At 39.5% G+C, this 16,115-nt stretch overlaps 1 protein-coding gene across 1 annotated transcript; it reads left to right on the forward strand.

The window, feature by feature from the left end:
* Positions 1-7,393: 7,393 nt before the first annotated feature.
* Positions 7,394-8,368, forward strand: LOC140145745 (uncharacterized). The gene has a single exon (XM_072167422.1). The coding sequence runs from the start codon at positions 7,394-7,396 to the stop codon at positions 8,213-8,215; it is 822 nt and encodes a 273-aa protein (XP_072023523.1). The 3' UTR covers positions 8,216-8,368.
* Positions 8,369-16,115: the final 7,747 nt, after the last annotated feature.

Here is a 16,115-nt window from a genome sequence, read left to right on the forward strand (position 1 = left end):
GAAAATACCTCGTGGATTCAAATAACAACCAATGGTCTGTACCTCTAGTATCAAGCACTGAGGGCATGATGCGTCTTATTGATCATGATTGTTCAATATAATAATGTATGCCTCATTGGAATGGATAAAAAATGAGGTGTTATTTTCAAATTGTTATAATTCAAGAACGGGGGTGTCGATATGCAGACTATTGTTCTCATTTGGGAACCAAGGCCTCACACAGTATTGATCAAAATAATGGAGAGCTTATTTCCAAACCGTGTTAAGTCCACAATCACATGTTTCTCATTTGCTTGTGTGATACAATCGCAATTACTTTGACAAGTTTGACATTAGCAACAATGAGTTGTACCATCAACAAGCCATTATTTACCACAACAATGATGCTTAAGGGAAGGGGTATGAACGTTTGGACAGTATTTATTGTGGGACATTAGACCACATCAGACATATCGAATTGAATTCTGAATACGAAGAATGTCCTTCTGATATCAAATAATTTTCATTTTATGAAATTCGCAATGTAATACACATTTTATGGCAAATCATTAAAAATTGATATTTTTGATAAAGTACTCGAAGTAAATTTTATCAATCTGATGATTTATATTTAAAATGTATGTAGGTGGGATGAAAAGCCGACGATCAATTGAAAATTTTGACCTTTCGTATTGAAGATATGGATTTTTTCCCCAAAACACCAAAATAAAAAAGGTCTTTTGGGGGAAAAATCCATATCTTCAATATGAAAGGTCAAAATTTTCAATTGATCGTCGGCTTTTCCTCCCAGCTACATACACTTTAAGACTATATCATTAAATTTATCAAATTTATTTCGAGGACTGTTATATCTCAAAAATGTGAAAAATATCAAATTTTAATAATTTGTCATAAGACTTGTATTAGATCGTGAATGTCATAAAATGAAAATGATTTGATATCAGAAAGACATTCTTCGTATTCAGAATGCAATTCGATAGGTCTGATGTGCTCTCATGTCCCACAAAAATATTGTCGAAACGCTCAAAACGCTCATTCCAGTTCTCTTAATGCAGACTATTGTTCTCATTTGGGAACCAAAGGCCTCACACAGTATTGTTATTGTGCAGCCATCCACTGTTTGCTTTGATGGTACATCCAACTGAAATTATAATACCTATAGCATCACAACCCATTGCAATATCGCATTGGTAAATCAGAAACATGTCTTTGTGGACTTAACACGGTTTGGAAATAAGCTCTTAGTATGTAGTACGTATGTATGTGATAACTGTTTTATTTCTCAACAACATCAACTATTTGGTTCTGTTTGGTTAAGGCATTAAAATCTTTTCTCACCATTATGCAAAATGATTACTTACGATGTCAAGTTCGACGTTAAATACCGGATAACTTTATACCATGCAGAACTAAGGTACAACGTCCAATTTGGTCCTATACAGCTATCGGCACACGTTAGGTACCGACGGCTCTTTCTATCATACCCTGAACATTTGCATAGTGCTTTTGTGTTTTATTTAAATGAATAATGATAACACTATGCAAATGTTAATTATTATGCTTAATTTATCACCAGAGTATGACAGAAAGGGTTATCGATACCTAACAGGGTACCGATAGCGTTATAAGACCAAATTAGATGTTGTGCCTAATTAGAGGTTGTATTCAATTGATTTTATAAATAAATGGAAAGTTCCAATCTGAACACACCTCATCATTCCATTCGGATAATACATATGCACACAACTTTGTAAACCTCCTTTATCATTAGGTTGGTTGGTTCCCCAGTGAAAGAAATCTACATCAGACCCATCAGTCCACTGGTAGATTTTGTTTTCTTGTTTATCATTCAAACCAATCCAATAACCATAGTGATAGAAGGTACCATTTCCAGCTACCGTACAGAGATCAACAAGAAATTGATGTTCTTCAAGACTATATGTATCGACACTAAATGTGACTGTAGATAACCATGGGTATGGGTTGAACAGTATCTCTCCGCTTTGTCGAAGGTTACGCGCTTCTCCTGAAAGACTCGGTAACAAAAATCGCCGAAAGATGACCAAGGGGATTGACAACAATCGTGACTGCGAATCACAGTCCGTCGGCAGAGTGCTACACTATCGTAAGTGCAGTAGAATGTAATAGCTGCCTTTTGTAAAACACCTATTGTTTGCAGCACAGTCCCCTCATCATGCTCATTGTAAAGTGTTGTTCTGTTTTACTTGCCTGATGGCCACTAAGCTAACCCCAAGATATTACCTTTACATGTAGTTGGGTGTTTTTCTAATGTTATTGGTTAAAAAATAAGTACATTTATTGAAATGTTGCAAATGGCAGCTATAACATTCTATTGCACTTACGATAGTGTAGCACTCTGCCGACGAGTCAAAGTCATCAGACATAAAACAGTGGACTTGCTGAACGAGAAATATTTCATTTTTAGCCTGTAATTCTCAAATAAGGAACCAGTGAACAGGCATTAAGTATACTGATTTAATATAACGAAGCACCAAGTGAGTTTATAATTGCTATAGTGATCGTGTTTATTGCGATATATTCCGGAACTCCGTTTCAGTCCAAAACTTTTGTGTGGTGTATGTATTCATATTACATGAAAACATTACATTTATTGATGCTTAGTGGGTATTCATATTACCAAAGGCAATGTAATATTGGAGCAATAATTAGTTTCCTTTCTGAATATTTTCATATACATAATTAAAATAGTAATGGACGTGCATTGAGACTTTTGAATCCTTGGCGGTTATTCCAGTTGAAATCCAAACACCCCCTATGGAAGATATGACATCAATCTCCCACACATGTGATGTGGATTTCAAATGAAGTCATCCATTTAGGTAACCCCATTTGAAATTCACACTCTCTATTTAGAAGATTAAAGTCATGTCTTCCATAGGGGGTGTACTGATGTTAACTGGAATAGCACATTTCGCGGCCTCAGAATAATAACTGCGAGGTAATGTCTATTTTAATGGTGTGTTTTAATTAGGTCATCATTTTAGCATGCATTATAATAAATAAATAAATAAATGTTGGTATTTATACAGCGCCTTTCACATGTGAACATGTACCAAAGCGCTTTACATTTATTCCGCCGTCGTTAGAATATGTCAGCTGCCATACAATGCCCAAGGCATGCTCATACCTTTGGGCGGCGCTCAATGGACAGTATTCATAACAGCTCCCCATTTCACACCTGGGTGGAGAGGAGTAATCGAGATAAAGTGCCTTACTCAAGGGCACAACACGATGGCGTCGCCGGGGCTCGAACCCGCAACCTTCCGATTATGAGTCCTAGCCCGTTCCGCTCGGCCACCGTGCTCCCTTATCGTGGATACGTTTCTGTACCAGAACAAAAAACAATGTTCAAAATTGTGTGTTGGAGTATTGGAGGTTCATGTGAGTTCATATTTTGCCCAGACTTTCTACCAACTTGCCAACTTGCGACTTTGTGCTCATTTCGTGGTAGCAGGTCACATATTAGCATATAGATTCTTCGATATAAATCATTATTGGCAATATGCCTACTGAGGGTGAACTTTGGCAATCAATATAATACACAAAATATATGATATGATCCAAGATAAGCTGACTGACAGATAACTTTGTGTGAACATGGTGAAAGGTTGCATCAAATGTTTCCTCTTATCATTTTTCCTGATCAGTTTGGAATGTTCGGGCTTTATTAAGAGGGCCTTATGATTTGGGAAAAAAATTATTCGGTACAATTTCGTGCAAACATGTGTGTAGTTTTCTTGAAGCTATTTTTTGTTTGAAACGATCCTCCCAAAAGGACTCGGGACCGTGTGAGCAGGGTTAGAAAGTGTCCCTGACGGCTCTTGTCCTCCAGAAATCTGTCAAAATGGGGGGGGGTCAAAATGGGGGGACTGTTTAACACCTAATTTCATGTTGCTTGTGGTCACAAATAGCTTTTACATACAAATCTTTGAAGCACGTGAGCATGGTGAGCGGGGATAGTCAACATCTCCCACTGAAATGTGGCCTGACATAGGTTAAATGCCACTGAAAAAACAGGGCCAAAACTGAACCCTGAATCGCCCCTGAGCTAACAAAAATAAAATCGCGGAAAAGAACGGAATTCGCGGAACTTGGGACTCGGTCGCGAAAATCTCAGTGTCCTGAACAGGGACTTTTGGTATTGCAAATAAAAGCGTCATTTGACTGGTATTATCATGATTATAGCGGCTATGTTATTTGTGTTAGTAGAACTATAACCGGATCTGACTGAAGATTAACCATTGCATGATTTGCATGATATTCCTTACAAGTGACTATAGCGAAGATATTTGTGTCATAATACAGATTCGCATACAGGTATGTATTTTAACTAACTGTAACAGAAACTTTAAAGGTTAGGTTTCCAAAATGAAAATAACCTAAGCATTTTGATCTGAAAATGTTGGAAACAGATTCATGATAGTATTAGCTGTAGAAGTGATGATGTAACAGGATTAGCTACCATAGCAATAGGTTAAAACAATTTTTGAATATATCGCCATGCACTGCTAGGTGCACCAAATCGGGATAAGGTGTTCAACTTGTAATTACTGAGAGGAGCTCAAGAGTAATTACTGAGAGGAGCTAAAGCGTCAAATCGCAGTAGTAAAGAAAACTAGTAAATAACAAAACAATCTATGCCACAAGGTTTTGTATATTCTTTCAGCCTTGTCTTCAATAGAGAGAGGGCATTCGAAATTTGTGAAAGCATTTGTGAAAATATTATATAATTAAATGTGAATATAGGTTAATAATCTAATTTTTTAATAATATTTGTGCGAATGACACTTTCCAAAAGGTATTTTCCACAGCAAAAAATTATTGAATACGAAATGTGTCAGTATAAATACTATATAATATAGGTACAAGAAACAGGACCTAGAATATATTGTATAGATGGCATAGTCGACTAATGCATCGCTTTTGCTGCCGATGGTCACTGGTTTAATTTACTGATCATTATACTCTACTTAATCTGTTAACATGGTTAATGTAAATTTTTGTTGTGTGTTTGTTTTTTATAATTTTTCCCATTGTCTATTTGCTTGCAGCCTACATATTGCAAACACTATAGATCTATCTATAGATCTAGTAAATAAAATGATAATAATAATTATCACATTGCTTCAATGTTTAATGAAGTTTTATTTACTCTGACGATATATTGTGTAGAAATGTGGACAGAAAATTGTACTTTATTATATTACCGCATGCGTTCAAAGTCGAACTATCGTTTTTGCTTACACGCCAACTTCACTCCGCTTTACATCAACAGTAAGTTGCCGAGTAAATAAAACAATAGTTACGGCGTAACTTTACTAATCTAAATTTAGAAGCTTATATTACCCAAATTTTGTCACAAAATTATTGCCAGATAGTCGCAAATTTTAACTAGTAATAAGTATACAAAGTTCCTGTTGATGATATTAAATCCGTCTTTAAGTGTTCATTGGGTCTATCAGTGAAGTGGGATCATCATAATGAGCGGAAAGAAGTGAAGGCGGTTCAACTGAAAACGTCTGACGACCCGGAAAAACGCTCACAAAAACGTTGGATTATATAATAGCCTTAAAGGTCTGTATATTCTCCGACATCTTGCGGGCGAAACATCCGCAAAAACGTCGGACTATTGAGTGGCCCTATAAAGTCGGACTATATAGTGGCCCGGCGTTTTGCTGTTGCTTCAGACATCGCGTTTTCGGTTCTCGTCAGCAATTTTCGGTTGTTAGCGGCGACCGTCTGTTCGTTCCGTTCATATTACATTTTGCTAGGGGCTTCGTTCGGCCTATTGACGTCTTCGTTTCCCAAGTGTATTCCGGTGCAGGAGACATCCATAAAGCCAGAACAAAGTCGCAGTGGACAAACGAGAATCGCCGGGAAACCAAACTGAAAAGCAACGCCTGTCGCAAACGAAAAAACGCCCGTAAAAAAAGCCTTGCGGACGTTTTGAGGCTGGGACAGACGCACTGGCTAATTTTCCATAGCGTCTTTCACAGCGGGTAAAATTGTCAGTAAGCTGAGCAGAGTCCGAATTAAAACTGATCATCTCAGGGGAAACAACCGAAGGTCGCAGCGGACAACCAAAAAGCGTTCTAGAGAACGGAAAATACGACGTCTCATAGTCCTTTCAGGTGTCTCTGCAGCGGCTCGATTTCCGCAGACATTAATAAAGCGAAAGCTTGAGCAGAAATAACAGAAGATTGCAGCAGATGACCGAAAATGGCCGCGGAGAACGGAAAACGCGACGTCTGTCACAACGAAAAAAACGCCCTCAAAAATGTCTTCTGCAGTGGCTGAAATTTCCACCGCGTCTTCCGATACAGAAGATGTCCAGAAAGATTCCAAAGCCCCAAACATAGACAATCATTTGAGCGGAAACAACGCAGCGGACAACAGAACACGTGACGTAAAAACGTCGGAGTGCATCTTGGCCTTTTATCATGTTTATCATGTTTATAGTCAAATATAGTCCGACGTTTTTGCAGTCGTTTTTCCGTTGCGGCAAACGTCTCGTTTATCGTTGTCCGCCGCTATTTTCAGTTGTCCGCTGCGATCTACGGTTGTTTCCGCTCAAAATGATCAGCTTTGTTTGGGGCTCATGGAGCTTCTTTTTGTCTAATTGACCTCTTTCGCAGCGGTAGACGCTGCCTGAAACTGAACCCGGTGCTGAAAAAGAACAGGTCATAGCGGACAACCGAATGTCGATGCTGAGAACCGAAAAGGCGACGATGCGGAGAACCGAATACGACACGTCTACCGCAACGTAAACGGCCACATAAACGTCGGACTAGTTCTCAGTCATTAAAGGCCCATTTAGATCACGTTATTCTGGGTTTCATGGTTTACGTTCCTTATCTGGGGATAAGGCGGAAATGACACACGTATGCTTCTACACGTTATCCTGAGTGTACGATCCCTTATCTGTGGGTAATGCAGAAACGACATACTTTAGGTCACCGCGTTGTGGGCGTTTTGCAGCGTCTTCCACGGCAAAAGACGTCAATAAGGCGAACAAAGCCCCGAACAAAACTTGATTATTAGGCGGAAAGAACAACCGAACATCGCTGCAGAGCCGAAAACGCGACGTCTGTTTCCGCAAAAATATTGAGTATATGGTGGTTTATTTGCGTCTACGTGTTTTAGTTTTCCGCAGTGACTTTCAATTATTGGCCCTTTCCGGTCAAGTGATTATAGCTTCTGTGCTTAGTTCTTTTTCTCGACGTTTTAAACGTTGCGGGTAAACAGAAATTCTGAAGAATTTAGAAACATTGAAGAATAATCACTTTGAAAAGTACAATTACTCATGTTATGAGAAATTGTTTCATATTTTCTTTCTTTTTCAGACTTCACAATGATTTGGGCATTTATCTTATTCTCTTCAATGATCATCAGAGGCACGTCTCAGACGATGGAAACGTCTACGTGCAACAGCTGTTGTCAGGGCCCAATAGGCCCTCAGGGGCAACCCGGCCTACCAGGCGTACCCGGATCTCATGGAACAAACGGCTTACCGGGCGGATTCGGTCAAAAGGGAGAGGCTGGTATCGGACTAAAAGGAGATTCTGGCTCAAGAGGTGACCCCGGGGTCAGAGGTGAAGCTGGACAAAAAGGTGAACCTGGAGAAGACGGCGTAAGAGGTTTGCCCGGTAAGGTAGGTCCAAGTGGCCAGATTGGTCCACAGGGGCCGACAGGAGTAGGTGGACAAGGCCCCCCGGGAATAGCTGGAATGAAAGGAGAACGAGGAATGCCGGGACAATCTGCCGTTACCAGAAAATCTGCCTTCACAGCCATCAAAAATAATGGACAGACAGGTAGTGTCAATGATGTCGTGAGTTTCCAGCAGTTGGTCACGGATGTTGGCAATGACTTTGATACATCCACAGGCAAATTCACCTGTCATGTTCCCGGTGTCTATTTCTTCATGTTTAGTTTCAACACTGAGTATGGTTCCGTAGACACTGGTGTGGGCCTGGTGAAAAATGACGAGGTCCTCGTTGGTGCCTTCATTGACGCACAAGGATCAGATGATCAGATAGGAAACGGTGCTGTAGCACATCTTGTGGTTGGTGATCAAATGTGGCTCAAATTTCTGACGAATGGACAGGTCCATTATCATGACGTCGCTTATCGTCTATCAACCTTTACAGGATATCTGATGTACGAGGATAATTAGAGGACTAAATATTTTACATTATTTGTGTTTCAAGAATTGACATCATGCATCAAGCACACTTAGCTTTTAATGCCCACCTATCTTCAACTGTATAAACGTATACAGCACTTGATAAAAGGCAAGGGAAACAACTTAACGACATGCTGTCGCTGCAACCGCAATATTAGAAATATAATCTGCTTCATTCGTAAATAAAATACTAATACAAAGTGTCTCTGAAAGATCTATACCGTCAGACATTTTAATTTCGGGGTATTTTAATGCTAGAAAACATGACCGAATTATGTTAACATAGTAAACAAACCGTTATATACACTGTTGGTCAGAACACATAGAACGCGTTCATTAATGTATTCGTTTTTTTAACACATATGGCACGTGTTCAACTTATTTAGAGAACACTAGTGTGAACACATGAGACGTGTTTATAAGATACAGTTGAACACATGACACATGTGTAATAAGTGTTCAAAAATATTTCAGAACATCAGTGTTCAAACTATATACAAGAACACAAAGAAAGAAATAACGAAATTTTGAACACGTGTCAAGTGTTCAAAAGGTGTTACATAAATTATGTGTTCTAAGTTTTGAAAATGTTGTGTTATTTTTCAAAACCAAATATTAATGTAACAATGTTTCCTTTTTGTGATAGTGCCAGGTAAGGAGACAATATTTAAGGCAAATTTTAGTATGGATATGCAGACTTCTTTTCATAACTAATCTTGGAAACAGATACAGAACAAGTGTTCAAGTGTTCTATGACTTTTACAGTGTACTTCTTGAATTTTGACAATTGAAGGTTTCGTACTTGATATAATAAGATATTTACGAAAATACAGGGTGTATCAAAATGATTGGTACCGAAGACTTCTCATTTTTGCCGATTTTTTGTACTATTTTTTGTGCCAGTTTGGGGTTAATTGTTTAAATATTTGTAATTATAGTAGTTTTATCTTCTCTAGGAATTTGAGATCATTAAGATAGCACATTCTATTCAGAAGTTACATGATTCTAAAGGAAAGTAGGTGTTCTTACACTTTTCATCATAACGCTGGATCAGTAGCGCATCATTGTCAAAGCTCTATTTTACTGCAAATACCTTGTGAGGATGATATGTTGAAAATCATGGAAATGTTTAATATTTTCCTTGCCTATTTCTTCATTCATAATATATATAAATGTTATAATCAATATTTATTGCTTGAGAGTAATATTATTGACTTGAATAATTTAGGTGGGGTGAAAGAAGTTTGTGAGTCAACACCATCCAGGGCGGTAATTTAAATTGTATTATTGAGATTACTAAGTAGATGGTGTAGCAGAATGGCTATAGACTGTAGACCGTGTAGGTTAGTTTAGACCTGGCAAAAGTTATTGGAATGGCTCCACAGTATTCCGCACTTCAGTGTGCATTCATAGTTAAGAATCACTGGTCGACACGAAGCTATGGAGAAGTGCAGAGAAGATTTAGGAGACAGTTTCTAAGAGCAAGGCGTATCCCATGCAAACATGCTATAACTTGCAATGCTTCAAAATTTGATATGGGCAGTTACAGAATGTACCCATCCCAGGTGTTAAGTTCTTTTAAGATAGAGCTTCACCTCACACTGCCAGAGTCGTCAGGCAGGGACTTCAGGAACTATCTTTCTAAAAGCATGTGTAAAGCAATTTTATGTTATGTACACTGAGGTGAGATATTGAAGAGTATGTATGCAATAAATGGTTCAAGCAGTGAACCTATTCATCTTGTGTTGTGTAAGTCAAACCATGATTACGTCGATCTTCGTTTAAATGACAAAAGCTCCCAGATGCATCAACCTATCAACTTCAGATTAATAGATCAATAAGTTAACATATGCCCTTTTCTATTTATAGTACAAAACTATATTAATTAGCAATTTCATATTTTTGATATATTTTTGAAAATGTCACATAGCCCGGTACCAATCATTTTGATACACCCTGTACCTCCTGGATTCAAATATCAATGGTCTGTACATCTAGTACCAAGCACTGAAAGCCACAGAGGAGTAAGATAAGACAGAGCGCGTACCACCAGTCAAAGTCCCCGTGTATTGTATGGTGTAAGTTCTCGCATATTCATGAGGGCCGATTGTTCGATCGTGTAGTGTCTAACACGAATTTGGAATGCAGGCAATTGTGCTAGTTGATGGTGATACAACTGAGTCCTTCCCGGTTTGTCATGGTGTTAAGCAGGGATGTGTGTTGGCACCAACCTTGTTTGGTCTCTACTTGGCAGCCGTTTTGGAAATGTCATCTGACAACCTATCAGATGGTCAGCATGGGGTTTTCCTCCGTTCTAGGACAGATGGCAAACTCTTCAATCTAGCCCGTCTACGTGCCAAGACCCGATGTCAAGAAGTCTGTGTGCAAGAGCTTCTATATGCTGATGACACCGCCATGGTAGCTCAATCCATTGAAGACCTGCAGAACATGTTGGACTGTTTTGTGACTGCATCAGTTGCATTTGGCCTTACAATCAACATCAGTAAAACTGAGGTCATTTACCAACCTGCTCCTGGAACTCAGCACCAAGATCCTGATCTCTACATTCATGGGGAACCTGTCAAATCGGTCACCAATTTCACATACCTGGGGAGTGTGATTTCCATGGACAATTCCGTCGATCTGGAGATCACAAGACGAATTCAGAGTGCCACCAGTGCCTTTGGATCTCTGGAAAAAAGAGTTTGGTCCCAGTGTGGTATAAGACTTGCGACCAAATGTAAACTGTATCGCGTGTTTGTCCTACCCTGTCTGCTGTATTCTACTGAGACCTACACCCTCTATCGGAGACACATCAAGAAGTTAACTTCCATTCAACTTCGCCACCTAAGATGTATCATGGGAATAACATGGCAGGACCGAGTCCCTAATGGAGAGGTGCTTCAGAGAGCCAAAATGGAGAGCGTAGAAGCCATCCTAGTGAAAAGCCAACTGCGCTGGGCCGGTCATGTCGTGAGGATGCCTGATGAAAGACTATCGAAAGCTGTGATGTATGCTGAACTCACAGAAGGAAAGAGAAAACGTGGTGGACAGAAACTTCGGTATAGAGATGTTGTGAAGCGTCATCTGAAAACAGCTGACATGGATGTTGATACATGGGAGATGAAAGCTAGTGACTGGGTCAATTGGAGGAAGAAGATCCACGATGCTGGGAAAACAGTGGAGCGGAAGCGAAAGGAGAAGTACCTTGAAGGATGGAGAAAGAGACACTCATCAACTTCGACAACTGAGCCTTCATCGAACTCGATGGGCAGCCGATGATGATGAGTGTCTAACAATCACGCCAGCGCTGCGTGCCTTCGCGTATCCGCGATAGAGCGTTGCGTGCTTTCGCGATTACGCGATAGACCATGAAAATACGCGGTAATTGCGTAGCAGTCTCGCCTGTCGCATTCCACGGAACAATCGGCCCTCATTATCGGATGAGGCGGAGACTTTGACTGGTGGTACGCGCTCTGTTTTATCTTACTCCTCTATGCTGAGAGCATGATGAGTCTTATTGATCATGATTTAGACAATAATAACTGCGCACCATCTATTTTGAGGTCATTGTGTGAAATTGGAGGGTTTTGTTTTGGGCCGAGGTATTTTCCGAGGGCGCGTCAACGGAAAAATACCTCGGCCCAAAACAAAACCCTCCAATTTCACACAATGACCTCAAAATAGATGGTGCGCAGTTATTATTGTCATTCATTACCGTTTTTTGTACAAAATCCTATCTTTCCTTCGTATTATTTGCTGGAAATGTTTCGAATATTTCAATTTATTTAGTCGTCATCCGTCATTAATAATGGGCGAATCCTGACTACATGACGTCATTGGCGTGGATACAGGGCATTTTTGCTATCCACATTCCGGGGCCCCTTGATTAATTGATTAATTTGACCGTTGACTGCGGTACTGTTGACTTTTGCTACAGAAATGTATTTTTACATGAAACTTTATTTTTATATCGTGACATTATCTGGAGAACAATAGCATATATATTCATGTTGAATATTTGGCTATCGTAATAATATGCATGCATGAGACGTGTAGGCCCTACGTGTGTGAAATTGGACGCTAACTCTTGGCCCAAGATGCAGATTTTCTGAATGCGTGAAGTGAGTCAGGCCCGCGACACTCCGGCACTTGTTGGAAGACATATGGTACAGCAGACAGTACATGTACAATGTGATTCTCTCATTTATAATTAGGATTACGTCATTGCCAGAGCTTGTTTATTTGTTCATTAGAATGATTGACAGCGGTGGGCGGACTTATACTCTAAAAATGTGATTGTCGGATAAATTATAGGTCACTAGGTCAATTCGGACCGTCTCTTCCTCAGATCTCTATGTAGGACTCTATGGTATCTTCTCATTACACGATCGTAGTAAGACTTGGCCGGCGACGACGCTTGCGAATTGCCTGTCTTCAGCTGCGGTATAGCACGGTATAGGCAGTTTTGCATAATGATCCGAGAAAAATAGAATGGAATGATGCTCTAAAAATGAATTTAAAAAACAGTTCCAGGTTTAAATTACGTAGCCCGAGGTAGCCTACTCACATCGTCACACCTCCGTCACTACGATGACTGACTTTCTATGGTGAGGAACAACAAATGCTAGGCCTAGCTAGCATGCTAGGCCCCCTGTGCCATGATGTTTCGGCTACATGATATTTGTTAGGCCTACCATTTACAAAATGATTGTGAATAAATACCTGAAGGAATTAATTGTTTATATTGTGAGGAACATGGGAAAGAACAACCAGCATGCCCGGCCAGCATAACTATTTAATATATAGGTATAGGGCCATGATATTTTGAGCTTCAAATTACCATACAAAATAATAAATAGGCCTATTCAGTAATTTTCTCATCTGGATGATAATAAAAATCAAGATTCAGATTTTGTTAGTGGTTTTAAAGCCGAAAGCCGGACGTGTAATTTATTTTACAAACAAAATATAAGATTATTTTCCAGTTTTGTCAATAGTCAATAGTCCACCATACTGCTGTTTTCCTGGGGTTTTTTTTTTTTTTTTTGGGGGGGGGCAAGCCGTGTTCCCGCTCGTCCACATTTGCACTGCACACAGTACGACGATACTCTCGAAGAGAGGAATGTACTCACCGGTAGAAGAAGAAATGTTTCATTACAAAAATATCTATTTGGCAATTTTAATGACTAAATGTCCTTCAAGTACACTTACATGACTTAGGCAATAACAAATTTGTATTTACACCTTCACTGGGATGACACGGAGGCTATGGCCTTAAAATAATTTATTTGTAATATCGTTTGGTTCCTGTTGTTGTTGCTATTTCTTGTTGTTGTGACTCGTCTATTCTTTTTTTTTTTTTTCCTGTTTGGGATTCCCAAATTGTATTTGTTTTGAGTCACGTCATACGATGCAATCATATATTGAGAGCAGCAGATGCCGGGATCGGGAGCAGCTGAGACCTAGACGCGGCCGGTCGTAAAGCTCACTCCGGGAGCTCATTCGATCAACGTAACACAGGGACAAACATATTAGGAAAAATTGTTTATATTTATTCAATATTCATTCAAAACAGGACCCTGTTTTGTTAAACAAATGTTTAGAATGTGTGTGCATATTTATTGGTTTACCTGCTGTGATCGTGGCTGCTTTTTATTTATTTTTTTGAAGGTAGTCGCCATTTGAATTGGACGCTGCAAATCGCAATGCCAATTCTTTATCCATGTTCGGGGCCCCGATCACCCCATGTTTTGATTGCTACGTCAGACGCGGAAGTCATTGTTGCGCGTCCGGAGTCAATTGTGAGATATTAATGACCTCGAATTGCGTTCGCGTTTTCACAAATAATAAAATATGATTGGATCACACGCATCATGCATATTCATGAGGTTATGAATGTTCAATATGTTTTCCTCATTGGAATGGATTAAAAATAAGATGTAATTTTCAAATTATTATAATTCAAGAACGGAGGGGTCAATTATCAAATATTCAGCAAGTACGTGCACGGGCGTCGCTAGACCAATATGATTCGGGACAACAGTCATTTTTGCCGACAAAATTGTGCACCCCATACCCCCCCCCCCTCTCTCTCTCTCTCTCTCTCTAGCGTCGCCCCTGAGTACGTACGTATGTGGTAACAGTTTTATTTCTCAACATCATGAACTATTTACATCTGTTTAGTTCGGGCATTAAAATACCAACAATTTTTCTCACCATTACGCGAAATGATTACATACGATGTCAAGTTCGATGTAAATATCGGATAACTTTATACCATGCAGAACTAAGGCGCAACGTCTAATTTGGTCCTCTACAGCTATCGGTGCCACGATATGTACCGACGGCTTTTTCTGTCATACCCTGAACATTTGCATAGTGTTTTTGTGTTTTATTTAAATGAATAATGATAACACTATGTAAATGTTAATTATTATGTTTATTACACTATTACATCACCAGGGTATAATAGGAAGGGTTATCGGTACCTAACAGGACACCGATAGCGTTATAAGACCACATTACACTGTAAATTGGCCAGAACACATGGAACGCGTTCATTAATGTAACGGTTTTTTAACACATGACACGTGTTCAACTTATTTAGAGAACACTAGTGTTAATGTAGAGAACACAGGTGTTATTACCTCAGAACACTAGTGTAACATGTTCTAATACTTTAAACTCTGGTGTTCAAAATTACTATATATGAACACCTCGGACACATGAAAGAAATGTAACGGTTTTAACACATGACACGTGTTCAAACATTGATTTTCAGAATGCTGGTGTTCAACCTTTATTTATACATTTTCAAAATCTCATTACTCGACAATAAACAAATGCATGGTAGTATAAACAAGATAATGGCGGTGTTCCGAAGAACTCCGATGAAATCAGAGAGTTTTCACCTAAGGCAAGCCCAAGGCTCGAACCCTCGCCGATCGTATCTCCCGGCTGACAGCGCAACGCATTTTAATGCGATTAAAATCGCTCGGCCATAGTCACCCGCTTGTGTCTCTCCTATGCTTGTTCATCGCTGTCAACAGATATACGGGCTCCGAGTCGCTCCCAAAGTTGCCCTTCTACATAACCTGCACGATTTGAGGTTGAGGGTTAGGGTACTTTTTTCTGTTGCCGCGGCAACACAGCAGACATACACATGACATAGGCATATATGACTGTACAGGTAAAAACAAATTGTACTTCTATCAAGGCAACAGGGCAACAATCACTAAATTCACTAAGCATTATTCAATCGCGGCAACAAGGCAACAAACACTACAATCAACGGCAAAAAAAAAAAAAAAAAGAATCATCGCTCAATCTCGGCAACACGGCAACAAACACGAAATTCACTAAAGAAAAGTTTATACGGCAACAAGGCAAGAAACACTGCAATCAACGCAAAAAAAGACAAAATCATTGCTCAATCCCAACCCTCAACCTCAAATCGTGCATTGTCTATGAATTTCATTCTTCTCTAAATCCTTCGAATTTACTCTCACTATCATCCCATTTGTCTTGGAAAAGACAGTTTGTTATAGCGTTTCCCGGAAGCGTTTCCACGTTGCATCGCCATTGTTGTTGTTGCTGTTACTTGTGTCCCTCCTTCAAAGGAGCACCGTGTATTTCTCGCTGACACGTCGCAGCTCTCCAACGCCTCTATCTGCTCATGCGTTCCATTTTTGAACACCAGTATTCAATATAATCATTCAGAACACTTGTGACACGTCTGATCAATACTATGTGTTCTACATTATACTAAATGAACACTAATGTGCAAGGCTTATCATATTTTCAAATACACTAGTGTTCTAAAGAGACAATTATGAACATCTCGGACGCGTCTGAGAGGCGTCACGTGTTCGGGAACATTTGCAGTGTA

This window comes from Amphiura filiformis, unplaced genomic scaffold (assembly GCF_039555335.1).
Source record: "Amphiura filiformis unplaced genomic scaffold, Afil_fr2py scaffold_597, whole genome shotgun sequence".
In the NCBI taxonomy this organism is placed as follows: domain Eukaryota; kingdom Metazoa; phylum Echinodermata; class Ophiuroidea; order Amphilepidida; family Amphiuridae; genus Amphiura; species Amphiura filiformis.

Excerpts from the sequence above, each read along its gene's own strand:
- LOC140145745 (XM_072167422.1), top strand. The coding sequence starts at position 7,394 with ATGATTTGGGCATTTATCTTATTCTCTTCAATGATCATCAGAGGCACG.